Source organism: Desmodus rotundus, chromosome 9, assembly GCF_022682495.2.
Source record: "Desmodus rotundus isolate HL8 chromosome 9, HLdesRot8A.1, whole genome shotgun sequence".
Lineage (NCBI taxonomy): Eukaryota > Metazoa > Chordata > Mammalia > Chiroptera > Phyllostomidae > Desmodus > Desmodus rotundus.
The window spans coordinates 1,866,552-1,894,268 of NC_071395.1; the positions used below are offsets into that span (position 1 = coordinate 1,866,552).

General features: G+C 53.6%; 1 protein-coding gene, 1 long non-coding RNA gene and 1 other non-coding gene across 5 annotated transcripts in view; 2 read left to right on the forward strand and 1 right to left on the reverse strand.

Annotated features, from left to right (window-relative positions):
- The window catches only part of PRSS12 (serine protease 12), a 58,044-nt gene that overhangs the window by 3,604 nt on the left and 26,723 nt on the right, over positions 1-27,717 (reverse strand). Inside the window, exons 5-13 of one of the 3 annotated variants that reach the window (XM_053911903.2) lie at positions 27,498-27,676; positions 26,388-26,529; positions 23,345-23,541; positions 20,133-20,274; positions 18,356-18,561; positions 16,083-16,161; positions 15,333-15,516; positions 14,403-14,683; positions 10,444-12,746 (exon numbers count right to left, since the gene is read on the reverse strand). In XM_053911903.2, the coding sequence (XP_053767878.1) occupies positions 12,224-12,746; positions 14,403-14,683; positions 15,333-15,516; positions 16,083-16,161; positions 18,356-18,561; positions 20,133-20,274; positions 23,345-23,541; positions 26,388-26,529; positions 27,498-27,676 (1,933 nt within the window). In that variant the 3' untranslated portion in view covers positions 10,444-12,223. Of the gene's footprint in view, positions 1-10,443; positions 12,747-14,402; positions 14,684-15,332; positions 15,517-16,082; positions 16,162-18,355; positions 18,562-20,132; positions 20,275-23,344; positions 23,542-26,387; positions 26,530-27,497; positions 27,677-27,717 lie in introns of those variants that run through there. The other 2 variants (XM_053911904.2, XM_053911905.2) reach the window with 2 other exon arrangements.
- Positions 9,182-10,220, forward strand: LOC112312537 (uncharacterized). The gene is made up of 2 exons (XR_002975591.3): positions 9,182-9,581; positions 10,045-10,220. It is a non-coding gene; the product is annotated as an uncharacterized lncRNA (long non-coding RNA).
- LOC112312736 (small nucleolar RNA SNORA24) lies at positions 9,629-9,759 on the forward strand. Its single transcript, XR_002975625.2, has one exon. It is a non-coding gene; the product is annotated as a small nucleolar RNA SNORA24 (small nucleolar RNA).

The following is a 27,717-nucleotide window of genomic DNA, read 5'->3' on the forward strand; positions in this document are numbered from 1 at the left end:
TAAAGAGAGCTACGTTTCTGCCCAGGTGCGTGGGTGACAGAACTGAAACCCACCACGTAGGCATTATGTCCCAGAGACTCATGGGAAAGGAGCCAACGGCAGGGGTGGTGGGAGGCTGCTGACGGCCCAGGCCCAAAGGGAAGGGGCTGGAGTCTGCAGGTACAGCCCAGGGCAGACTTCCACCTTCCTCCCTAACCACCTGTTCCACCCCATGTGGGTTCCTCCCAAACCACCCTAAGCCCCACCCTTGATATGGGGGAGCCTCTCCATCAGCACACCCCACATTCACTGTGTGAACAAACCCTTTGGCTTCACCCTCCATTCCATCCAAAACCAGCCACTTCTCCCCAACTCCATGGGGCCACCCCGTTCTCGTAGCATCATCGTTAGCTCAGAGATCTGAGCCTCCCGCCCTGTCCCCTGTACCCCACTGTCAGTCAACCCCCGAAGTAACCTTCGTGCACATCTAGTCAGAGGGCTCCTGTCCCAAATCCTGCCACCGCTCCCCTTCTGTCAGAGTTCAAGGCTCTGATGTCCACGGGCCTCAGGATCTCGGTTCCTCCCCCTCATTCTGCAGCAGGTGGGCCGGCTTCCTTGCTGATGCTCTCGGGGCCCTGTGGTGACAGTCCCTCCACCATCCACATCGCCAGCTCCTGCAGTTTACCTGGCTCTTTGCTCAAATGTCACCTTTTATAAAGTCCAACACTGACAACCCGACATAAAAACCCACCCTTTCCCCACCCCCTGCAGTCCTGGTCCATTCCCTGATCTGATCTGTTTTAACCAGAGCTCCTGTAATATTATAACTACTATATAACTTACTGATTGCATCACATCTGTGGTTCCTTCCTACTCAAATAAGCTTTCCGAGTGCAGAGGGATTTGCCTGTGTCCTTGCACTGATGTGACTCCTCCTGTGCACGCTAGTCTCTGACACAGAACATGGGACTCCTCCTGTGCATGCTAGTCTCTGACACAGAACATGGGACTCCTCATGTGCATGCTAGTCTCTGACACAGAACAGGTGTTCAGTAAACACCTGGTGAATGAATGGGTTGATTTCGCACTAAATAACTGGGCAAGGAAAAAAGGCAAAGGATAATAGTTTTAACATTGCCTATTTTCTACATTTAAGTGATAAAAAATTTTTACAAATAAATTTAATTAACAAAGATATATATATTTCCCCAATTACACAAAGACTTACAAATCTGTGTCTTCCATCTAAATAACAAGAAACAAATTCAGACTTTAACAAATTCCTAATAAAAAATTAAAATTAGAAAAAGTTTTAAAATGTAAGACAAAAAAAAATCTAACCTTTGCAGAGAGCTTTCTATTGACCAGAGCATTCTGGGAAATCATCCACCAACCCCACGTGAAGGCAGACACTGCTGGCTTCCTCTTACAGACCCGGAAACGGGTCTGGGAAGGATCGGCAACTTCCCGCCGCACAGGAGATGCAAAGTCAACTGTGTGAGATTGGAGCCCAGAGTCTTGTTCATCTTCTGCCTAAAGTCACTCTCCTTCCTTCCCAGCTGAGAGTGGACCCTGACCAGTCTGACCGCACTCCAGGTCGGTCCCCTGGTTCCTGGGGGCTTCTGTTTGCTCATCTGTTAAAAGGAGACAACAATGGTGACCCTCCCCCAACTTCGGTGAGGCTGAGATGTGCTCATTAATAGGCAGGAAAGGACCCAATAATCATTAGCTATTGTCATTACGATCACCTCCTCCTCCTCCTCCTCCTCGAGGTAAGAATGACAAATAACCGTCCCTTTCAGACTCTTGGTGTCGGCTCATTTCACATGAGGTCCATCCTCAGACCGTCTGGGCCATGACTGTCCAGTGCCCTAAAGAAAGACGTGCCTTCAAACGTGCACATCGCTTTTATCAGACTGACTGGACGTCAGGGGTTTCTTTTGATGCCTAAGACATCCTGTTCATTTACATAAATTATCATACAAATAGAAGGGATTTAAATCAGAGCATTCTAAAAGTCATTTCTCTGGTTCGAATTCTACTCGGTTTCCTATATATTTACTCGGGTAGAATTAAGAAATAACTACTGAAGCATCTCATGTATTAGATTGGAGTATTCTCATATATCATTCGAAGTCTTTCATTGTAGTTTTAAAATAAAGGAATAAGATACTTCTAGATTCAGCTCAAGCTTAAATTTTTCAGTTATACAAATCCCGTCAGTTCTTTGAGGATCAAACAGAAATTGATCGACGCAGGCCTTACTATCTCATGAAGAATTTAAACCTCTAATACTGAGACTCGAGGCCGTGAAAATCCATTCCAATTATAAATATTGACTAAGAGGAGTTACTTCCAAAGTTTGTCTTAAAATTTTCTCTGTGAAATGATTTCCATTATAAAATTTGAAATACAGTCTCACAAGAGGAAAAAACCCTCAATTCAAAACTTTGGGCGAAGACAGAGGGAGGATGGGCCCAAGGTCAAGAAGCACGGTCCGTGTTTGCTTCAATACACTGACTTGCAGTCCATTTTTCCTTCTGAACACTGTGTGTGATTTCCCGGAATTTTTTCACGGTTACCATCAAAGCCTCCCCGTGGGACAGACACTCGGTGCACAAGAGGGATGCGACGGCCCCTGCCCTGGGGAGGACTGGGCAGGAAAATGCCACTTCAACAGAATCAGCGCATTTGATCCACCCCACCTTCAAAAGTATCAACTTAAACACCTCCAATGTCAGGAAATGACTTAGGTCTCTGCTTGAGTACTTTAGTATTTTAAAAACGTATACATCAAGTTCTCATGTAAAGAAGGTCTGTGGTTTGTCGATCTTATCCTTAGAAACTGCATTTGGGGCAAGTTGGTCCTTTCTAGATGAAGCTAAGGTTTTCCATATCCACTGTGGCTAAAATATATCATACAAAACTAGAGCCCAGAAGATAGGCTGGTAGAGCCATTATGTATTATGACATTTCCACATTATAATCCACATATTCATTTACAAAACATTCATGCAAATAACGCGAGTATTTAATTTTGAACCTGTAGGTTTTAAACAGACCTAAATCATAGGCTAACACTGCCACCTAGTGGCCTGATGAAAATGGGCTGTTGTAATTTTCCTTCCATTATTTTATATAAACGTAAACTAATCTTTCACTAATGTAGATATTTGTAATCTTTATAAGTAGTGGGTCAGAGGAATTTTGGATCTGAGTGTTAGAGTAAATCATAAAACATTTTTTATAAATTATATGGGAAAATAAACACGAGAATTTTAGTAAGTGATCATTACATTTTCAAAGTATTCTAATGCCTAGTATAAAAGCACAAGATATTTTACCAATTAGTCTATAAATACTATAAAACAGTGACAACACTGTTCATTTTAATGCTACATATTGCCACATTAAGTATTAAACAATCTTTCACACAGAGGCACGCAAACCAAAAAACAGCCTTGACGGTGAGTAGGTCAAACCAAAGACTGAGGATCACAAGTCCTCTGAGAAGAGAAGATAGAAAAACTCACACTTTTGAGGTGACAAATATTCGATGAATGCCGAGTGCTGTCACTCTGGCGGTGCCACGGAAGCCAGCTGAAGGCCACAGGGCTAGGGGCAGCTCATGGTCTGCCTGCTAGCCCGCAGGAGGCTCAGCCCATTTCTTGCTAAACTTCTCAGTAAACACGTTACAGATATTCAATGGAGGCACTTAATGCAGGGCCCCAGCTCCCAACCCCTCTGACCCACGGGGCCCCACAATTCGTTAGTCTCACATGCCAATGTCCCCCTCCTCTCAGGTTGTCACCCGTCCTGACCTGGCTCAGGTCCTACCCAAACCAGCAGAACCGTGTCCTCGCCCACACGCCCTCGCCCTGCTCCCTCTCAGCCGACGAACTACTCTCTATCCGCTGGGAGAGGGGGGTTGATAGTCCAGAACACTGAGAAGTCCCCGCGACCTCGTCCTCACCTGCCAGCACCTGGCCCCGACCGCGGCTGTTCCACAGGTGAGAGGCCCAACCATTGACCATCACGGGCTGGCTCCATCTTTGTACACAAGTCCCCTCCCCTCCAACCAGCAGTGGCCAAACCTCTCCTGCGTCCCCAGTGTCTCCATGCCCACTGGGTCTCTCCCACCAGAATGTGAACGCGCTTCACATTCCCCACACTCAGAAACGACCCACTCTTGACCCCACGGCCCTCTCCAGAGGCCACCCCACTTCTCGCCCTCTTCGGAGCATGAGTTCGCGAGAGAGTCACCCAAGTCCACAGTCTCCCATCCTCCTCCTCGCACTCTCTCTGAAGCCGCTCTTCCCAGGGGCCCAGATGCCCTCCACTGCCACACCCAAGGTCACCTCTCAACCCCCATCTCACTGGCACCTGAGCAGCTGGCTATCCCCTCGCAAGTGAAAACACCCTTCCTGACTCAGGAGATGCGCCCCCCTGGTCCTCCTCCTGACCCCACCCAGCCTCCTCTGCTGTTTCCTGCTGTCTTTCCTCGTGGATCTCAACGTGCCCAGGGCTCAGTCTTTGCTCCTATTTTCTGCCTCGACGGGGCCCCTGGTACAAGCACACTACGGTGTGACCCCCAGTGCCGTCTGCTGTGCCAGCTCCCACATTTGCTTCTCCGGCCCGGCCCCTCCCTCGAACCCCACACTCACACCAAACTCACTGCCTAACAGCACCCCTCCCACCCACAGCACAGACCCCCGTGTGCTGGCCCCCAGTCTGCTGGCCCTGTACTCGTCCCCCCTCAGCCCACCTGTGGCCACTTTCCCCTACCCTGTGTCCCTCTATTATACCCTAAAGCCACTCTGTCATCCAACACTGTCTGCTCTACACAAAACAGATCTGGGCTTGAACCAGGCCTCTCCTCCGCGGGCCCCACCCAGCCAGCCCGACTCTCTCACCTGTGTGACTGCGCTGACTTCCCCGGCTCCCCCTCCCACCCTGACCCACCTCGCTGGGGCTGCTCTCAGCAGCTGTGAACAACAGCACGCACACCTGAGGCCAGGCCTCGTCCCTGCTCCACACTGAACTCTCTGCTGGCCAGAGCTCGCTCCTAAAAACCCTAAAACCCGCACAGCGAACACAAGGCCCTAAGTGGCCTCGTACCTCCCCAGCCTCACTTCCTGCTTGCTCGCTTCACTCCAGCCCAACGGGTCTCATTCCTGTTCCTTGAACAAGCAAGTAGAGGAGCTACTGGTGGCTGAATAACAAATCACCCCCAAATGCACTGACTTAAACAATACTGTCTCTCACAGTCTCCGTAGGTCACACCCGGATCCAGGCGAGGCTTGGCCGGTCCTCCAGGGCAGGGTATCTCAGGCTGCCCTGGCAGGAGGGCCTGGGGCCTCTCGGGCTCCACCTCCACGCCCACTTCTCCAGATGTTGGCAGGACTCAGCGCTAGCTGGTCTGAAAACAGCCTCAGGTCCTAACTGGCTGTGGGCCAGAGGCCTCTCCAATATGGCAACTTTCTCCATCAGAGCGAACAGTTCAAAAAGGCAAGATGAACGGTAGCAAGACTCAAGTCAGAGTCCTTTAGAATGTCATCTCAGAAGTGACATGTCATCATTCTGCCACTCCTGGGAAGGGAGACGGGAGGTGGGGGCCCCTGGGAGCCTGTGGAAAGCTGTCTAGCACAGCAGGTGTGAGGCCCCCAGGAGGCACCGGTGCTGAGAACATGCTTCCTCCAGGTGTCCGCACATCTCGCCCCCTCACCTTCTCCAAGTCTTCCCGGAACAGCATCTCCTCAGTGAGCCCTTCTCTGACCACTCTTTTAAAGTCACAACTCCTACCCCCAGAGACTTCTCCTCCCCTTCCTCACTTTTCTCCAAGGCACTTAAAGACTTCACCATGTTAACTTATTTATTGAGGACGATCTGTATTTTGACAATGTCCCAAGCCAGGGCTACGATTCCATTCCCTCCCCTGAACGGCTGCAGGCTAGCAATGGCCACAGGGGCTTTCTGCGTGAGACGGGCCCAGAGAGGCGGAGCTGTGGTCAGACTCTGTGCTGCACTAGGTCAGACAGGGTACAAGGCGAGGCTGCAGGCCAGGCAGGGTGTCCCTCCTGTGCCAGCCCCCCTGGTGAGAGTGTGGCCCCCGCCAGGTCTGCAGCATCGGGCCAGCTCCTCCCGCCAGTGTCCTGTCCCCAAGGTGGAACCCGTGGGCCCAGGGAGAAATCAGCGCAGATTCCCGGCCATTCTCGCAGATGCCTGTTCATCCCGCAGCGGGCCTCGTCATAGATAGAGTCTCCTAGTGGCTCTGCTCGTCTGACAAACCCCGACAGTCCTAGGAATGTCCGCTTTCCGCCACTAAAATATAAGCTCTGTGAACAGAAAATGTGGACTGTTTTCTTTACTGCTCTTGCCCCAGCATCTGGAACAGGACCTGGCATGTAGTAGGAACTCAGTAAACATTTACGGATGGACAATTTTTTTAAAACCTAAGACACAAGAATAAATATTAAGGATGGCAAGAAAGGGAAGGGACCAATATACACTGAAATTCCAGAAGAAAGATTCCTGTGAAGTAGAAATAAGAACCTAGAGGAGTCTCGTGGACGGGAGGAAGAAGGGGAAGTCTACGCCACAAGAGCGCACGAGCGAAGACGAGAACAAGCAGGCTCCGCGTAGCACGCTGGATGCCCTCCCGGGGTTAGGAACGTGACTGATAATCGGTGGGCGAGTCACTAGTTTTTGTAGCAGGTGGCTCCCAGGGAGGAAACGGTGTTTCAGGAAGTTTCATCTTTCACAAATACACTCGGATGATTGGAGAGGGGGAGTTAGGAAAGTGGGGCAGCAGCTCAGTCCTATCGTCCTAGATTAGTAGTGTGACAATGGAGAAAAGGTGGTTATAATGTGGCAACTGTAGAAGTCCTCAGAGCTGTTCATTGGTATTTCTGATTCCCTTCTTTCTAAGCACATAGTAGGGCTCCATTTCCCCACCGTTTTGAAGTTGGGTGTGGCCGTGAACTTGCTTTGGTCCATGAAGCAGGAGGCGGTATGACAAGTGCCACTGCAGAACTGACATCTTTAAGAACAAGCGTGGCCTAGAAACCCCGGTGACGGGGCTCATTAGCCCGAGTCTCTAGAATGGACGAGAGCGTGAGGAGAGAGAAACCTTTGCTGTTTGGAGCCACAAACTGACCGTGGCAGTTTTAACTTGTTGACGACTGTTTATGTCCACTCTTCAAGCGACGGAGCTCCATGTCCTTCCCTTTCAGTGTGACCAGGGTTTACTAACTCCCCTGTAACACGTGGTGGTCGTAAGAACACTGGGACCCCTCTGCTGGGTGACTCCTCTGGGGGCAGCGAGCCGCCAGACCATGAGGACACCCATGCGGCCAGTGGAGGGCCAGGTGGTGGTAAGTTGCCAAGCCGTGCGTCGGCCAGCTGGGAAGAAAACCCAGAGCCCCGTCGACCTTCTAGCTGCAACCTCCTAAGGTCTGGAGACGGTTCAGTACTCTCGGAGTCCTCGTCCACGGAAGCGGCACGCGATAATAAACGCTTGCGGCCTTAGCCCGTGGTGCCACAGGCCAACGGATGCCCACGCACTGGCTAACGCAGAACAACACCAGAACTGAACGCGGCGCGCGGGCAGACCTCAGGGCTAACGCCGAGGCTTTGGCTCTGCACTATCTGCAAACACTGTGGTCTCACCGACTACCAGACCTCCACTCCCCTGCAGTGTGGAGCCCGGGCCACCCTGCACTGTAAACGCCTGCTGGGGTCTTGTAAGCGTGCGACAGCTGAGCGTGTGCAGAGCTGAGAACACTCCTGGGCGACGGGCGAACTCTCGTCTCCTCCTGCGGGCGCGGTGCTCCCATCACGACCTTCCCAGCAGCAGCTCGTGCACGGCGACCCTCGCGTGCTAAGTGACAAATGGCCGGCCAGCGTTTCCTGACTCGATTCCCTCGGGCCCATCCCCACGTTCCTACAACAGGTGTGCAGTTAATGCTGCTTCTCTGATGACCCCCCGGTTTCTACACGAAAACCACAAAAGGAAGGAGTAGGGGAAGCAGCACAGTTGAAGAACAATATCCGTAATGAACTATTTCAGTTCGTGCGTCAAACGCAGAATTAAAGTACTGTCCAGCCTTCGTTGGACCAGTGCTGACGGCTTCGCCGGGCACCTTTTCATTCGCTATCAATTTTAAACTCTACCTGTTGCCCCTGATCTCTCCTGAGTATTCTGCGTCTCCGAGACCTGGCGTCACAGTGGATAAACGCATTAGGCTTGATCTCCAAGCCCCACAAGTGTATTGCCATCTTAGCCAAAAATGTCACGCTAACAGTGGATGGGAACCATCACTACCAGACCGCTCTGTTATTTCACAACAGTTGCACATTTACAGAGAAGTTGAAGGGCGAGCTCACACGTGCAGACGGACCGGCGGTGGCGAGTGGGGGTGCGGGAGGCGCCACCTTCCGCTGTGAAGTAAGTGCTAAGGCCCGGCAGGTGCTGTGCGGCGTGGCGACCGCAGTTAGCAATACCGCGTGCCGTCTACCTGGAAGCTGCCAAGGGGGCAAAACCGCAAAGGTGCTTTCGGAAGAAAAAAGTTGTAGCTACGTGTGGGACTGAGTTTAACCAGACGTGGTGCGGTGATCCTCTCACAGTCCGTGGAGGATCCATCATTGCGTCGCACACCTGAAACTAATACAACGTCCTACGTCCATTCGACCTCAATTTTTACAAAAGGAAGAAAAAAGGTGGGTCGCACCTGACGGCTGCGCTCCCGGCCGCGCGCAACCCCCTGACTCGTCAGACCCGAACCCGCACCCGCGCGCGGCAGGGCAGACACTCCACACTCACACACAGACCAGCTCGTCCTGGGTGAACCAACCCACCAAAAGGTGGACGCGCGGGGAGCCGTCGACACGCCGTTTCTACCGTAACTACCCTGAGACAAACTGCAAAAAAACTCTCTAGTCAGCCCGCGCCCGCGAGCTTCAGGATTTTCGGCTCTCGCGAGAACTTTTTGGCTCCGCGGTGTGCGCGTGCGCCCGAATCGAAGCCAGGTGAGCTGCCCAGTGGAAGGAGGCGGGGCGTGGGGGAGGTGGAGATAAGCTGGAAGCCCACGGGGGAGGAGGTGGAGCCGGGGCGGAGCTGGGGGAGGCGGGGCGGGGCGGGGGGGGCAAATCGCGTAGTCCCCGCCCATCGCGGCGCGTACCCGGAATGGCGTCATCCGCTGTATAAGAGCGCCTGCGCAGAAGCATTCGCCCTTTCACATCCGGGCAGCGTTGTTTGTTCGTCTGTGCTTGGGTTCGTGTTTTGTGTGCTGAGATGGTGATTAGGACGGAACCTTTTGGCTTAATCGGAATGCAGCGGGCTCGGGGGACTCGTAGTGACGGAGCGAGGTCAGCCGCGGCCGTCCGCGGGCTGAGGGACCTGAGCGTCCTCCGGGACGGCTTGGGTCGCGCCGCCACCACGTGCAGCCTTGGACGCTGAATCCCAGGCCGCGCGCATGCGCTTTGTCTCGCGAGCACCCAGCGTTCTGGGCGAGTCCGCCGAGCGCTAAGGTGTTGTGAATCCGCTCCACTGCTGCTGACCGGGACCCCTGCGGCCCGCCGACGCCTCGAGAGCGAGCCACGTGGTGAGTGGGGTTGGCTTTTGCCGGATGATAACTTCGCTGTTGTGGACGTCCATGTGTCTTTGGGACCTGTCGACTGTGGCAGTCTCCCTTCCTAGCCATGGAAGAGCATATTCTTGTTTATTGGCAAAGCTGTCACCATTTAATTGGTATCAGATTCTGACTTGCACAAGTAACATTCTTCATTGTTAAGGGAGGGTGCTGGGTTATTGCGCAAAGATCTGTTTTTCAAATGTTTCAATGAAGGTGAACTAGTTTTTCTGACGGGTGACGGAAAACATAAGGTACGCTCCTTTTTTTTTATTCGTGTTTCAGAGCTAATCTTCGTGCAAAGGAACTGGAAGGCCAAAATGTCCTGTTTTGCTGCCATTTTGTAATTGGGATGAGTAGTCAAATGAATAGGAAGTAAGGAACTACCTACTGAAATCTCGGCTTTGTGGGTTGTAAAGCTGTCCTTCTCTTGCAGGGACGAAGAAATCCAGTGACCCAGTGACACAAGGGGAGTCTCCACAGCTCCAGGAATGAGTGTCAAGTGATGTTGTGGAAACGTCTGGAAACTATCAAGGCCCGAGTGTTACTCTTTTAGAGAGAGAGTAAGCGAGTGCTTCCTTGTAATTAAATAAAATGCTTGATTCTTCTGGACATTCAGTGTGCCCTGGCTGATTAATAAGTGGGAAGGTATTGCAGAGACCAGTGAACCCACTGCTTCCCGTTCTGCTGTTAGGAGCGTGCGAGCCGGTGATGCTGGGTGAGCATTGTGAGGGGTTGCAGCATTTGGGGGTGACGGATTCTTGAAAACCAGGGAACCCCTGGGGGAGATGGCAGTCGCTGTACACCAACCACAGAAGAGACTAGGGCAACTGCACAAGGTGAAAAGCTGTGCACTTTACTTACACAAATGTGCGCTGAACATTTGTATCTTACAAAAGTAACACGTTTATCAAACTAGCTAGAATAAAGGCCTATTTCATGAATCAACAGTTTGTCCTCAAGGTTGAGGGAACTGGATGCCATGTGTTATAGTTCTGATGTGTCTGTCGCTTTTGCCGGCACCGCGCTTGAATCCTAAGGGCAGCCTGGGAGAAAGTTCCCACTGGTTGGGGCCTGTTCTTCCCAAGCCCGTGTGCAGGTGCATGGTCCACAGCTGTCGTCTCTAAATGGAAATCCCGGGAAAGTTTCCTTTATCGAAACCTTGAGCTTTTAGGCAGGGTACAGTGTTAGTATTACCATTTCCAGTTTACAAAGTAGTACACTGGAAAGCAAAGCACCATTGGGTTAGTTAGCATCAGTTCTTTCACAGAGCTGAGGATTTACAAAAGGAAAATTTGGTGGAGAAGGGAATTACCCATTCTTAATCCTAAAATTCTCATTAGGTCCACTTAACTTTTTATGCCCCTCTTCCTGGGCTGTAGAACAGTAAACTGCCTCAGATTTGGGGAAGAGGACTGTTCAAGCATCCTGAGGGGCACGCCCTTGAGATGGGGCGAAGACTGCGCTGCCAGCAAGAAAGTCCTGGGAAGGGAGAGAGTGAGCAGCTCTTCCTCCCCCTTTCCTGGAATAGCTGGAGGGGAAACTTCAGGAGAACTGGGGGCGGGGAGGACAAAATAACCATCTTCAGCATCAGGACCTGTCTTGGGAGTTTATATTCAAAGCCTTTCACCAGCTGTCTCACCTTGATCCCTGGGCCCGCGTCCTCATTTAGAAACCAGGGATACTGTGAACTCTTGCAGCTTTCTGTAAGCAGTGCAGTGGGTGAGTTAAACCAGATGAAAGACCTTTTGGCATCTCTGGGCCTCACAGTAATTACACAAACACTTAAAAAAAAACCTGATGAGCAAAAAAAAGGGGGGGGGGCGGGGGGTTTAAGTAAATTTACCATTTTGTATCAAGCCGCATTCATAGCCGTCCTGGGCCGAATGCAGCCCACAGAGCTGCGGGCTGGACACCCTGCCAGAGTTCCTCCCCACCGTGCAGGCCCGGAAACGGTTCTACTGTGTTAAAGGGGACCGCCAGGCTAGCCTTAGGGAATCTGTGGGTTTGAGTCAATTGCCATAAAGCTGCAACAGATGGCTCTCTTGGGTATTGCAGAAAACAGCATAATGCTGGGGAATAAACGTTTATTTACCCAGTTATCTATCTGAACTGGTTAAAAGGAACCAGAGTAGAGGCGTTAACTAAGAGAGTGGGTAAATTAGATGGTGCATCCAACAACTCGAAGACATTCTTTACTGTGTCACCAGGAATTCCTCCGCACCTGCTGAGAACACGCAAGGTGACCAGAGTACTGTGCTCATGATTGCCACAGTGCTCAGTACAGAGCACCCTTCAGGACTGTGCTGCGACAGCGAGCCTGTCGGTCCAGGAACTGAGCAGAGGCCCTTACCTCTGGGCCCTGGATTTCCTCACTGGCCCGTCTACAGAGATCAGACGCATGAAGGTTACGTCAAGGGTGGGCATGTGATATGAAACCATGTATGAGTGGTTCAGTTATAAGAAGTTCTCCCAGTAAAGATAAGAACAGCCTTATTGCACAGTCGGTATATACAGTAATCTCCCGAGAATTCTGAGAAATAGGCAGAGAGAGAGAAGGTTCAAATGAGAATAAATTCGGTGTCCACTGAAACCAATCTGGGGCGGCGACTATGCTAATGAGGGCCATCAGCACTACACCGAGGTGTCTCACAGCCGCCTGTCTGTCGCACGTTGTCCTGGGCGGCGGAGGGGCACACAGTCTTCAACCCGAACCACAAACAGGGACCTCGGTCCCCATCTGCTGGCACCTCTGGCTGAGTACCTATGTGGAGGCTGAAAATCTCCACCAGATTCTTTAAATACTGTTTTCCCTTGAGGTTCCCGTGAGTCACAGTTGGGTGACACTTTTTATCCAAGGTACGAAGGCTGAAACTTTGGTGTACACGCCGGGTGAATCCTGGACGCGGCAGCCATATCCCCAGGAGGTGACCCCATACACCACCCAGCTGGCTCCCGGCCTCTCGCACATGAGGGGTCCTCCGCTGTCTCCCTGGCAGCTGTCCACGCGGCTGCGTCCCTGGAGGTTCCCAGCACAGAGCATGCGCCCCGTAAACCTGCCCTTGTAGTGCTCCTCGCAGATCCTCTTGGGCAGGAGGGGGATGGCTGCTTGCTGCAGAGTTCTGGAATAGGCCCGCCCTGCTCAAAGCAAAGGTCGGCGTTAGCTGCTGGCCAGCACACTTGCAGGGAAGAGCTACAGGTGACAGTTCCATGGACACTTTGGGGCCTTTCAAGCAAGAGTCCTTCCTGTTTGCACCCAGCACCTTCCCACCACCCATCACTGGCCTATTGCTCACCACGGAGTGGAGCGTTCTGAGAGTGACTGACTGGCGCCCGTGGACTTGGTGCAGAGAGAGCATGCGCAGGAGCCAGCCCCTGAACTCCACCCGTGGAGGCGGAGGATGCTCTCCCCCTGCGTGGTGTCCGCCTGCCGCCTGCTGAGACCCACCTGCCTCCCTGACTGGAGGGTTAGTGATCACTGGGCCAGGAGACAGCACAGACGTTGGTGATCACAGTCCCAAAGGGAAACTGTTTCCACAAAGACCCGGAAACAAGACCCGCCCCTGTAGGGATCAACTTCACCTCCACCACCCTGTGTGCCCCGTGTGCTGAGGAAGCGCTCCTTGGCCACGTGGCTGCAGCGGGTCACCATGATGTCACCCGTGACACCGAAGTCCCACCCCTGTCTCTGACCCTGCGTGCTCGTCTGGAATAGCTCACCCTAACAAAACATGTGCTGCAAAACCTCCCCTCTTTGTCAGACGCCGTGGCCACAGGATGGTGACTGACCTTCCTGATGTAAAGGTGCACCTTCTTCTCAGGACCGGGCTGCCCCCGATCTGCATGGTGCACCGAGCAAGCAGGCCTCTGCTCCGGCCCGACTACCACCCTGCCCAGAAACATGCCCGTCGTCGATGGTGGCTCTCAGGACGGCCCCGTGCCTGGCCGGGCCCTGCACCTGCTACTGAGGCCCTTTCACGGCTACAGGCAGAGACGCGTGGGTGCACCAAACCTGGAGCCGCTGATGTTTACAAAACATCACCTGGCTGGAGTTATCCCTGCGGAGAGACGTGTCTGACGCTCCTTCAGCAACTACCAGTGCTGAGCATTTTCAACGCAGAGCGATCAGCCTGCCATCGCTCCTTATTCCCGAACCACTTGTGGGCCCAGCCCCTCAGCCAGGTGCACCCAGCTCTGCGGTCCTACGGGCAACGTGCGCTGATGTACTGAGACAGACGGGGGCTGTGTGCCCGAGAACCCCCTCTTGCCCGGGGACTCGGAGGTGGAGCGCCAGGCAGGGGCTGAAGGAGGAACCGAGTGGGTTGGGTCCCAGCAAGTTCACCTCAGCAGCTCGGCCTTCTTTCCGCAGTCAGGAATTCTCCCTAGGACTTAGTTTGGCCACAGGCTCCGCGACAGAGAAGCAAACTGCCCAACACCACAGCCCTTTGCTGGGGCAGCTGCAGCAATGTCACGGGGAAATGGCCCGGCCCAGGTCTTGGGGGGACGCCTTCAACTCCCCTCCCTTTGTCTCCTCACTAGTCTGGGCAACTGGAGGGCAGCAGAGGATTTCCAACCCCTTCAACTCCGAGGCAGTGGAGTTCTGTCCGCTCGGCCTAGAGTTCTAACGGAAACCAACAGCACCCAGGATGTGAGTCCAAATCACAGGCATGCACCTGACCCTCAGCAGGCCTTCTGAACAACTCGGCCTGGGTCCAGTGCGGTAACCAGCTGTACCCCACCCACGGTGCAGTGACCCATGCCCAAGGGAGCCAGACCCCCTGCTACATCCATTACCTGTGTCTCCCCAGCCTGTGATGTAACAGTGGGGGGCTGTCTTCTGGGGCCTCTCCCTCCAGAGCGGAAGGCAGGCTGGCAGGACGTGGCTGCTGAGCCTGGCGCACTGCCCCCGCGGGCCCCGGAGTCTGACCAGGGCGATGTCGTAGTCGCTGCTGTCTGGCCGGTATGCCCAGTGCAGGACGATCTGCTGCACCGCCAACTCTTCCTCGAACTCCTCGGGCACCAGAGTGTGATAATCCCCGAGCCGGACGGCGTAGCTCCGCGTGCTGTTCCCGTACCTGCGTGGCAGAGTGCCAGTCAGAGGCGGGACGCGGGCTCCTGGGGACCCTGAGCCGTCTTGCACCACTGGCCCCTCTGAGAGTTGAAGCCTTCTTTCCATGGCCCTGCCCCCAGCACCCTGGGGCCAGACACCAGCCCCTCCAGCGCCGCGGGACTTGTCCTCTGACCCCACTGCTTTGTGCACTTCTGCCTCTCTCTGCCCACGCCGTCCCTCTCACCCGGCTTGGGACCCAGGTGGTCCCTCTGCCCGGGTAACGGGAACCCAGGGGGGGTCCCTCCAGAAGAAGGCTGACAGCACATGTGCAAAGATTTTCACAGAAGGAGCTCATTCCCAGACTCTGGGTTACTACCTGTGCTTCACCCACTCAGACCGATCCAAACGTCTCTTAACGACTGAAACGCCTCTTTGAGCCCATTTCAAGGTCCACAACCCTCCAGTGGTTCCCCGCCACCCCAGAATGAGATGGAAGTGCACTGCCCTGGTGTTCCGGGCCTTTCCAACTTCCAGACCCTAACCGACAGCTGCCGGCCCACGAACATGCCTGCCACCCTCTCACCACGGGGCCCCCGGGGCCCCTGAGGGCTCTCGGCTCTGGACTGTGTCCCAGGTCTGCACTGCCTCCGGCGTCACGCAGCAGAAACACCTACCTCTTGAAGCAGTGTGCGGCTGTCAGCACCCAGCAGCTGCTCAGGAGCGTGGCCCCACACAGGAGCCGGCCGTCTCCCCGAGGCGACCTGAGCCGCAGTGATGCCTGCCATGGCCAGCCGCCCCTGCGAGGGAAGGAAGCCCCCCATGTGCATCCGCAAGGGGCAGGAGAGCAAAGGAAAGCACCTGTTAAGGCAATGACTTGGTAGGCTTGAGGTGGGGGGTGGAGGGCATAAAAGGGCCTCAGGTGAAATCCCCCCCACTGGAGCACGTGCCCCCCAGCCCTGCACTGTGCGCACCCCGCACTGACATTCCAGAAACAACTGACTGAGCCTTCTTCACACTTCCGGAGGAGAAGTGTGCTCTCCCCCTCCCCCTCCCCTGCCCCCCAGCAGCCAGGAGAGTATCCAACACGAAGCACTGGTTTTCCAGGAGCAAATCCAGCCAGCAAAACAGCGACAGTAAACCGAGTCGGGCCCAGGGGGGCCGCGCCCCGAACTCAGTGCATCTGCAGCTGCGCATGTTTCGACCCACAGCTGACGTGGCCTCTCAGCAGACGCCTGGCTCAGGCTCAGGACAGCGACGTGGGGACACGCCGAGGGGCGGCAGGGGCTCAGTGCGGTCTGTGCTTAATGCGCAAGACAACACGGGCACATCACACCCCTGGTGATGGTAGTGAACACCAATTGTGACCCTGTGTCTGTCCATCACTCTGTGACGGGGGGACCCTCCCCCGAGGAACGGTTGGTTACCTTAAGGAGTTTTTCCCACCGACGATCCGCTTCTGCCGACGGCGCAGCGGCCGGAGCCCACAGACGGACGGCAGGAACGCTGGGCAGGAACGATCTGGGGTCACACTCCGATCGCCGGGGCACAGTCACACCGCCCTGCTGCTCCCCACCCCGTTTCCAGGTTTCCAGCGCCTTTCTGTTCCAGTCACAGGACCCTCTTCCTTACAAAAGGGATGACCAGCTCCTTCCTCGCGGGGCCCGGGCAGCGGGCACCCACAGGCAGTGGGCACCTGCTCTGAGCTCTCCCACCTCGTCTCTGAAGCAGGGTCCTGGGCTACTGGGGTCTGACCCTTCTCAGTACCTACCCCCCTGAGGGTTAGAGAGGCTGTTTGGGGTTCAGGAACATGAAACAAAGACCATCATGGTCTAACCCACTTGCTCTCCACACACGACCCTTTTCCAAGCCACAGACACGCTCGCAGCTGCAAGGATCGCAGCACGGCCTCAGGAGGGAACCCCGACCCGACCCCACAGGGTCTCAGACGTGAACGAATGGAAGGGGCTTCCTACGCCCACCTAAGTGGCAAACTGTGTTCAGTCAGCTTCCCAAGGGGACAGGTCTTGTCAAGAGCATAAGCAAAGAGCTCGGTCAACAGCACGTGATGAGCTCCTGCCAGAAGAAGAAGAAAGCTAGGGCGTGACCAGTTTTCTAATGATTTCAGGAAGTAGCTTTGCAGAACAGCGTTCTGTTCTTTGGGGCAGCGCACACGTATCAAGGGCAGGTGGGCACTGAGTTCCTGTCTGTGCCAGAAGCCAAGAGTGGGCACCACGCCCAGCACCCACGGTCACCCAGAACGACCAGGAGAGGGTGGCCCAGGAGGGGGTCAGCACTAGCTGGGCCCTATAAGGAAGGGCACGCCCGCAGAGGCTGCTGTCAAACTCCACCCTCCTCTCTCAGGACGAGTGTCCTCTGGACAATACTGCAGATTACGAGGCGTCAGAAGGACATAAGCTCCCAAAAGTGCTCCAACTGCCAGGAGAAGGTGTGAGGTGACAGTGAGCAGGCAAGCTGAGCATGCATGCCCCCGCGCTGGGCAAAGCACCAGAGCGCAAGGAAGGAAACCTGTGTAAGGCCGGAAAACCCTGTTACAAAAAGTTCAAGGGCATAGCAAAGTTCATCTATGAGAGGACCCCATCAGACGACCGGCGGCTTAGATCAGAACCCCTCAGAGAAGGCTCCAGGTGCCCCCACTCTAAAAGGGAGCCGGCCTGAGGCGCAGTCTTCCCATTAGCGGGTGGCAGCGTGGAACCCCGGCAGGCATCGGCACTGCTACAGTGCCCGGGAGGCCTGGAGACACGTGTGTGCGTCAGTGGTGAGGCAATTAGCCTAGAGCGCATCCTTGTAAAGTCAGGCCGCATGGAAATCGTGAGGCACTTTGCGACGACTAAATGTTTGTGTTTTTCTTTCACTTCAGGAATAATCGAAAGGCTGTTATGCTGGTCGTATTGGTTACATTCAAATGGTAACTGTGGATCGATTTATTAAAGACGCGTGATAAATTAAGTCGTGAGCAGTACTTGGGAAACACGGGCTCGTCAAATCACGCCGACCACACCCAGGGCTCCAAGCGCTACGGGCTGGCCAGTGTTTGCTCTGCTCTCAAAAGCCCCTCGGAGAGCGAGGAAGTGTATCAACAGCGTCCCGTTGTTTCTGTCTCGTCTGCGGCAGTTACGGGAAGGGCCAGAGGAGAATATTCAAGTGCAGATGCACCTACTTCTCAGAAGACCCAATGTATCAAAAGGGTGAACTGTAAATCCATATAAAGAAGTCATTGTTCTCTTCATAAAATACAACCAGTTTTCTCCAAAATAGCTAGTTCTTCCACTTACTCATTTAAAGCAGCATTTGTTTCATAAAAACCAAACTCAGAAATTTTAAGAACTCTTTAAGTATGAAACATCTATTACTATATCACACTAAAAGACTATTTCTCAATTTCCTCACATTTTTAAATTTCACAAAAGTCCACAAAATAATTTTTTTTGTAATTAACTTAAAAATTATCCCTGTTGTTTGAAGTATAGGATGAAGAGAAGTGCCTTTCCATTATCCATCCTCATATTTTCATTTCTTTCCTTCTTTTCCTGAGGCCAGCGTCACTTCCGGCTCCTCCAGGAGTCCAGGAACAGGGACAGTCACATTTGGTCCAGAGAAGGCCCAAGATGGGCCGGCTCATACCTGGGGGCGGGGGTGAGCTGGCGCTCGACTTGTGCGGGGCCAGGAGGGGACTCACCTTTGTCACTGTTCCCTGGGGCTTTCCTGTCGAAATAATCACAGATCACGCCCGCGTCCTCACTGTGGCGGCAGTTGTGCCTCCCGACGTCCTGCTTGACGCAGTCGGCCAGGGACCCCTCGGCCCCCGTGCACCCCACGTTGTCCAGGTGGATGGGGCCTCCTCCCTCCCCGAAGTAGGCCAGGCTTCGGGCTTTGGCAGGGCCCCTGCAGGCACAGCATTTTGAGGGGCAAGCGTCAGCCAGCGATTCGTCTAAGTAAGTCATCGCATGTCCCTTTCTCAAGGTTGAACAGACACTGCTGAACACGGCAGGTCTTTGGGAAGCCAGTTATGCGTTTGAAATACGTGTAAAATGGCGCCATTTAGGGAAAAGGTTTTCCTGTTTTACTCGGTATATCACAGTGGAACTATTTCTGTTTAGAAATAGTGGAACTGTATTTCTGTTTGGTGTTACAAGGGGGTCTAGCGTGATGTCTGTCCCCAAAGTAATTATCCCAATACCTTCTCCTGCTATTTTGAAGGGCTTTTTTATTTACTCATTTATCAAGCTTATACACACTGAAGCCTTTCTTTAGATTCTCTAATTCTGCAATCCCCAACCTTGGCAATGCACTGAGTTATCTTTGGGGGCTGTTGAAACACAGCAAAACCTGTAACTACATGTACAGTGCCAGCTGGGTACCGGCAATATCTGGGGGAACACTTGGTAAATTATACAGGTGTCTCACCACTGTGCTGTTCTCACCTGAAGATAACACAAAATAATACTGAACACCAACTGTCATGGAAAAACATTAAAATCAGCAAAACCTAAGCTCCCCTCCCCAGCATCTATTACGATGGAACCCGCGGCATGCGGCCGGGCGCGGGCAGTAATTTTTATGTCCCAAAGGGACTTGAATGGATGACCGAGGCCGGGGACTACAGCTGCACTGGGGGTCACGGGCACTCTGCCGCGCCTGCCTCACCTGGGGGTGACGACAGATGGACCTGGAAGTCAAGGCCCCGCCCTGCTCCCCTACACCAAGCAAACCAGAGGGTTTTTATGAGGATAGTATTTAATGTAAAGATTAATTCTGATTAGTCTTCCCATTGGGGTTGTGGCCATGTGTTTACTAGGTCCTCTGGCTGCAGTGAAGACCTAGGGTTTTCACATCGGTCTCAGTTCTTGTCAACTTTATTCCCAGATTTTTTCTTTGTTTCTTTTAGTACCTTCTATAAATGAGATTATTTTCCTTATTATTTTCTACCTAGCATATAGGAACACTAATGCTTTTTAAAATGTTTATAGCTTTATATTTAAAATACATTTATAGTCCTGGCTGGTGTGTCTCAGTGGATTTGAGTGCTGGCCTACAAACCAAAGGGTCGCCGGTTCGATTCCCAGTCAGGGCACATGCCTGGGTCGCAGGCCAAGTTCCCAGTGGGAGGCACGCGAGAGGCAACCACACGTTGATATTTCTCTCCCTTTCTCCTTCCCTTCCCCATTCTCTAAAAATAAATAATTAAAGTTGTTTTTTTTTTAAAGTTACACACGAGCTGTTGTTAAATAAGAGCTGCCCGTCTTGTGTGACACAATGTATGCTTCTGGTGAGAAGACAGAAAAATCGAAATAGACTCTACTTAGTGTTCTTTACAATTCTGGATCAAATCAGCAAGCTGCCAGTACTTCCAACTAAGTGATATGAATTAATTTCAAAGAAGTAACTTATTGGAACAAGGCTTAAAAACCCAGAAACATTCACGAAGTAGCCCTCGGAGTGAGCAGGCCCCGCACCTGTAGCCCAGCTGCCGGCAGGCCACGGCCGCGTCCTCATCCGTCCACCCGTCGTCACAGACGGTGCCCCACTGGCCACCGATGAAAACCTCCACTCGCCCTTCTTTCTTGTTCTCCCCGTCCCTCAGTCTGATGGGAAAACCTACAACAGGATGCAAACGTGTCAGAAACGCCAAACAAGCAAACGGAACTAAGGCAACAGACGTCACCAAACACGGTACAATTTGCTTGTAAGAGCAGCTACAAAACTGCTGGGCCACAGAGAAAGTGAGCGGACAGGCACCAGGCAAAACCCGGATCCACCCGGCACTATGTTTTGAAGCCGTGAGGTCACCGTGCGCCACTGCGCAGCCCCGGCACTTGGACTGGGCCTGGAGGAGAGAGATGTGCGTTGGCTGACGGGGAGGGAGGGAGGCACCCTGTGCAGCCCTGAGCAGTTTCACCACCACTGACGTCCGAGCAGTAGAAGACAGGAGCCGAGAGCTGTGTTATTTCGTGCCTGTCGGTCATCTGCACACACTGCTGGGAACTGTACCCCATGGCTAGGACCTTCAGGAAGGCGTAAAGGGACAGAGCCCCGGCCCCTGGGCGAGGTGAGTGCCAGAGGTGGAGAAAAAGGAAGGCAGCTAGCAGGGGCATCTCAGACCTCCCAGGGCTGCGGATTGCCGAGGAAGGGCTCAAGTCCTCAAGGTGGCTAAGGTCCAACGTCATGGAGGAGCTGATCTCCAGCACCCTGAGGCGTGTCTAAGTTATGCACACGCAGAAGTGGGGAGTTACAGGACCTATCCCACCAGACGGTGCAGTGTGGGGTAACTGAAAGCCCCCCCCTGTGGCCGTATGCACTCGGGGCTGTGTTGTGAGATCGTTAGGGTGGGCCCTAATCCAGTGTGACTAGTGCCCCATGAAAAGGGACAGTATGGACCTATGCACTCGAGGCGACACGTGGGGAGAAGATGGCTGTTGGTGGGCCACAGAGGTGGGCCAGACACGTGTCCCTCCCTCCCTCCCTGCCCTCCGGAGGAGCCCGCCCTGCGACACCTAGATCCCGGACTTGCAGCCCCCAGAACAAGGGCAACAGGCAGCACCAGCTGTGTGAGCCCCCAGTGCACGGGCGCACACGCTTTAGGGTACCCCATGGGCAGGAGGGCCTCCAGGGGCAGGGTCCCCGAGACCCACAGGCAAGGATCTGGGGACCACAATGCAGCATCTCTCCAGAGCTAAGGACAAAGAACAGGCAGCTGAGGAAGGAAACAGCATTTAACTGATGTTTGCACCAGCATGTGAAGCACTGAGGTGACGTCTGTGAACTGAAAGAGGGACACATCCACTTTGATTCCGGGACCCACTCCTGCTCCGGAGGCTTGGGTCCTGCAGCTTCCGTCTGCGATCCTCTGAGATCCTGCTCGCTCTGCTGGACGGGCACCCCAGCAGAGCCAGGGCCCGCCCACTGGCACTCACGGCACCCTCCCTAGAGTTCCCATCACCAACCCCAAACGCTGCCTTTCAGCATCCCATCCCCCGAAGGCCCAAATGCCAGCAGCAGATTAAACCACCACTGGTGCTGAGACTGGGTTCCCTCACGTCTGATGTGAGGGTCCGCAAGTCACCCTCTGATCGGGAAAACAGGGACAGTCCCCCAGCTCACGGTCACAGTGCCCGGAAGTAAAAGATCTCAGTACACTCTTACTGCTGCTGTCCCTGTCACTGTGTGTGACCTTCTCTCCAGCTCCCTGCTGCCGGGCCGTGCTGCCCGGGGGTGGGCTCGTGCGGTCCCTGGGCGAATACAGTGACGTGGCTCTGTTCCAGGAGGACGTCTGGCCCAGGCGTCCTGTCCCTCAGACGAATGAACGGTCAATAGGCACATCACCAAAATTAGGCCCAAGGAAAGCCACAGTGATGGCCACTTATTTCATTAGTAGTTACCGCCCTCAGCTTTTTAAATTTTCACAAACATACCCAGAACCCTGGATTTGGCAGAGTCTCAGGAGAACTAAGGCCTGTTGTCCTACCCACATGGATATCTGTAACCACACAGACTGTCGGAGAAGCCGGGCGGTGACACGTGTGTCCTGCTTGTGGAATTCTGTCACCTGCAGCGTGGAGGGGATGTGCCTCGGCAGCCCAATCCCAATCCAGACACCACCGTCTGCGGCTGAGGGGACCCGCTCCCCGCAGACAGACACGTGTGACCTGGCCTCACGCAGCACTGGGCGGACTGTGGGCCCTCCCCAGGCGGAGGGGGCAGGGGCAGCGAGCAGCGGAGAGACAAGGTCAGGAAGGACCCAGGAGTGGGGCCACAGGCGTGGTGCGTCACCTGGCCCAGTGCCAGCTGGGTGCAGGGAGGCCCCACGACCCGGGGGTCAGAGCCCGGTGAGGAACAGCCATGCACGTTGACAACCTGCGACCCCAGCGTGGTTTCTGCTGTGGGGATCGGCAAGCTCTGCCTCCTCATAACAGGAAGATTTGAGCCTCACTATCTCAAAACAGGGGACACAAGGGGCGGGCCCAAACCCAAGGCTGAAAGCAGGGACCACCTGTGGCTGTTTCAGTACCTACCCACAGATGGCACAGTATGTGCGGATGTTACCGGTGACGTCACCCGCACGGTCACATAGGGACAGGAGAGCTGTGCTCAGGTCCTAGCTCATCTGCTTTAGCATCCCCACCCCATATTTTTCATTCATGTCTGCTCTGCCCTTGTCAGAGGCGGAGTCTGTGAAGGACAGGTAGCTGCTCTCTGCAGAAGACAACTCAATAGTCATCTGAGACTTGGGTGGGCTCCTTACCTTTACTCAACCTAAGTCTGCACTGACTCAGAACTAGGGGCCAGTAAGGTCCCTGACAGGTTTCTGGTGTAACAGGGTGTCTTACAAAGATGAGCGGGCTCTTCGCTCCAGTGAACCCACTCAGGGACATTGACAGGACCCTGGGGGTGGGGGACGGCCCCTGCTGTGCTCGGATGCCCTCTGCAAGTCCCGTCTCCCACAGGCCACCAGAGCAGGGCGGGAGGCCCAACAGGGGCCCGTGACCGGAGGACACCATGGCGGCCTCGGTGCCACCTTTCAGGTGCTTGGGATCACGAGCATTTTCATGAAGAAACTTGGCTTCTAGGTAAAACAAATCACTTTCGGAGAAACATTTTATGACACTGGTGGAAAGACTGAAAAGACTACTTTTCCTGAACGCAAATCTCTGAAGATGCGGGTCCTCACCCAGGGGTGGCCGGTGCCCATGGCCGCCGGGGGAGCAGGCAACGGCCACGTCCTCCTGGTGGCTGCAGTCATGCTGGCCCCATGGCGACCGGGGGCACCGCAGCAGGCTGGGCTCCTGCCCCGAGCAGCTGACGTCATCCAGCCAGATGGGCCCCCGGCTCTCCTCAAAGGCGTCTGCAGAGGCCTGCTTGCCGTATCTGTGCAGAGACAGAATAAACGCTGTCTCTCCTTTCAAGGAGCCACAAAACGTAAAAGAACCACCTAATTAAGTGCCATGACTTGGGGGCACAGGTGTCCTTCCCCCTGTCCTGACCTCCGTCACACACTGGGACCATCCCAGCAGTCTTCGCTGGATCCAGCGGACAACTAACCGGCAAGGAGCCCTTCTTTGCCATCCACACTTGTGTTTTGTCCTGGGCTTGGGCCACCAAGCAGAGAGTGCACACCAGGGGCTAGCCCTCAGCTTCCTGACCCGGCCAGCAGCCGCGGGCACCAGTGCGTGAGAAGGCCGGGCCGGCCTTCTGGGCCTCTCTGCTCTCCTCTCCTCCCAAAGAGGAAGTGGGAGTCCTCCGGGATTCCTCACTTACGGTGCCCAGTCCTCTGCTTTCCATAAAGTTACAGGAATGTGATTTTTAAATTTTTTATGAATTATATTTGTGTTCCAATTAGCTTTATTTGTAACACTGCACTACAAAACCCTAAATGAATTATAATACATGCATATACACACACATATATACATATATGTACACATGCACACATATGTGTGTATACATAATAGAAATAAGAAAGATCTGCGAAATAAAACTTGGGAACTACGTCAGTGTGCACCTTCATTCACTCTCCCCCCAGTTCTGTTCTCTTTTCCCTGTAGAACCCAAACCTCCAGAAATCACCGAGCTGAAAGACGATGGAAGGCATCTTCCAGATCTGAGAGTCTGTGTAACTAAAGCCTCACTAGGGCACGGACCAATTTGTGACTATTTCTAGACCGGGAACGTGAAGCCCTCTTTCTGTCTGGCATGGATCTTCCTCATCCGTTTCCTGTGCACTTATTAATTAGGTACATTTATTTCACAAGAGTAACATTTTAACAAACTAAAACAATGAAACTCTCAATTACTAATTCTAAGACCTCCTATTTTTCTGACCAATCAAGCCTTAGCTAGCAAGGCGATCCACCTAGAGCCCACGCTGCAGTCACTCCCCACGTCCACGTCTTGCACGGGCACGCAGATCTGACGGCCGTCTGTCCGTGCGGACCGCACCACGGGGTCCTTTTCCTCCGAGATTTCACTCACGCAAAGAAACCCAGATTCAACCACTCTCATTCCAAACGGATGTTCTCTTCCAAAGAGCCCCGTGTAAACGGGAAGGGGTATGTAGCACATGCCCCTTCTAACACTGCCTTTCAGAACTTCTACAAAGAGAATTGAGAGATTTAAGAACAACTAAGTTCGTAATGCTGTCGATGCAAAAAAACACTAGATGGATTTGTGAGACAAAATAAGTAAAATGTGGAGAAAGAAATCTGTGCCACTCAATTGCTTACCTCAATGAGAAAAATATGAAAATAGTAAACAAAAGCATTTGTAAATCTAAATCTGTGACAATGACATGCAGCCCTCAGTCTAACAGATTTATGATGAAGTGACAATGATTAAGTACTTCTTATTAATTAAATATCATTATTTATTTCCTAGTATGTCATACCCCTTGACCTAATAATTATAACTACAGTGTCCAAGATAATTCAAAATACTGAGCAATAATATGCATTTATATTTTCATGATAGCAGTATTTATAACAACAACAAAAAAAACTAAAGTAAAAGTTAAGCAAACCTTGGTGTTAACATTCAGTGGAAATTATTCTGTCATTAAAAATGATGACTATGGCCCTGCTGGGGTGACTCAGTGGGTTGAGCGCCGGCCTGCAAACCAAAGGTTCGCTGGTTCGATTCCCAGTGAGGGTACATGCCTGGGTCGCAGGCCAGGTCCCCAGTAGGGGACGCGTGAGCGGCAACCACACACAGACATTTCTCTCCCTCTCTCTCCCTTCCCCTCTGTCTAAAAATAAATAAACAAGTAAATCTTAAAAAAAATAAAATAAAAATAAATTTAAACAAATTACGACTAGTAAAATAAAGGCAAAAATGTGGATTGAAAAGTCGCACACCCACTAGGACGGCTATTATAAAGTCAGTCATGCAAGATAAGAATAGAAATATTATGGGTAGTTTTTTAATTCTTTTTCAAACTTTTGCTAATATTTTACTTTTACAAATTTAAAACATACATATGAAGCATGGCCATGACTAGCTTGAATGGAGTACATTTTTAAGGTTTAATCGATATTTGCAATTAGCTCTCCCTCAAGCCGAGATGAGCTAATCTGGCCAATTTTTCAAGCACAACGTGAGCGCCGTTCAAGTATTAGCTCAAAGGCACCGTTGGCCGTTCCTCCCACAGGCTGGAGGCCCTGCTGCGGACGAACTGTGTGGGGACCTGCAGTGTGTCGCCCAAGCGTCCCAGCGTGAAGAGTGAGGTCAGGGGAGTTCCCAAGGCCATCCCATAGTGAGGAGGCCGTTTTTCCCACCTAGAAGTGGGGATTAGCGTCACTTTCTGAGACAGGGAACCATGATCCCGAAGCACTGGGCTCGACCTCTCTGCCACGTCAGACGTGCTGACGTCTGGGCTGACAACATGTGTTGGTGGCAGCAGGGTGTGCGGGAACAAAGTTGAGCGTTAGCCTCAGAGTCTGACCCAAATGGGCACAAAGGGACAGCAAGCCACCCCAGCTCCGACCAACTATTCAAGATGCGGGGCCGTGGCAGGAAAGGCAAAGGAGATGGCAGCAAGGCGGTGGCTTATCAGCAGGGACAGTGTCACTGTTTCCTACTTTCCAGCCTCCCCTTGCAGGCAGGCAGGCAGGCAGGGCCACGACAGAGAGCATGCACGGTTAGTGAGACAGGGAGGACTCCGACATCAGGTTTCAAAAACCCAACGGGGCCTCTGGCAGCCCCGCGTCATTGCACCTTACTTGAAGCCCAGCTGCCGGCAGGCCACCTCGGTGCTCAGCACGGTCCAGCCATCGTCGCAGACGGTGCCCCACTGCCCCCCGTGGTACACCTCCAGGCGGCCCTCGTGGCGGCCCCTCCCACCTGCCAGTCGGAGGGCCCCATCTGCGACAGGAAGGAGACACAGAAACTAAGCCAAATGAGTCTCGAAAAGGGGCAGAACCGCGATTTCCTTTCGTGGGAACTGTCACCCTGTTGGCGTCTCTCGCTCTCCTGGCTTCTTGTCAAACTGACCTCCGGACGACTCCCAGCAGCCTGAGGTCCCTGGCTGTTGTTGAGGGTGATGCCAGGCATGTGCATCCGCACAGAACCCCCTTCCCTTTCTGTCTGTGCTCTTGCTCTCTCAGCGGAAACTGTGTTCTGACACCAGCCCATGGCAGCCACTGAGACCTCTATGAGTCAGGTCCTGCTTGGGAGACTCCCTGTGGCTGCCACCTCCCTAAGTCTGAGCAGTGTCAGCCACTCAAACTACAAAGCAAGACACGTGGTAGCTCAGGAACAGTTTGACATTTTAACTGCAAGAGAAAGAAGAATGAAATACGAAGGCCGAACAAGGCTATTCTGGTTTGGAGAGTGGGGGGTCTCTCTGTTGGCGCACCCACCAGTCCCCAGGCCTTCACGAGGTGTGACAACCACGGCCCACGCCTCGCCTGTGTTCCCTCGCTGGTAACACAGGTCTGAACTTGGATCTCATGACCTCGGCAAACACGAATTCCCGGAGCATCCTGTGAAGCCTTCCCAGTAGATCCAAGACACTGTGAATGCGCCCCCTGAAAAGGAGACTTAAAAGCCACTTGGATTACTGGGCACTACACAGTGCGATAAAGTCCTGTCTCTGCTCTGGCCTCACAGGACGGCGTGCCCTCGAAGAGAAACACTCAGAAGCGGCAGTGAGTAAGGAGACAGGGTTCCACTGCGCAGCGTCGTTATGGTGTCACCGCTGCTGCTGCTGCGGGTGGCTCGTTTACTTCCACGCTCCTCCAGAATCTCATCCCCACTGAGAAGGGCAGGGAAGCGCACCCCAGCTGGAGCTGGCCCCCCCTTTATGACCGGGGCTGGGGCGGGGGTCTTACCTGTCAGAGGGGTGCAGGACACCCCCGCATCCTCTCCATGGCCACAGTTGTGCTCCCCCCAGGGGCTCCTGGGGCACTGCTCCACTGACAGCTCATTGCCTGTGCAGTGCACCTCACCCAGCAGCACGGGGCCGGCTCCCGCCCCGAAGTGGGCCTGCGTCCAGGCTCTGGCCACGCCGCTGGGTGAGACAAGAGTTCTGGGTTAGACGGCGCAGGCGGT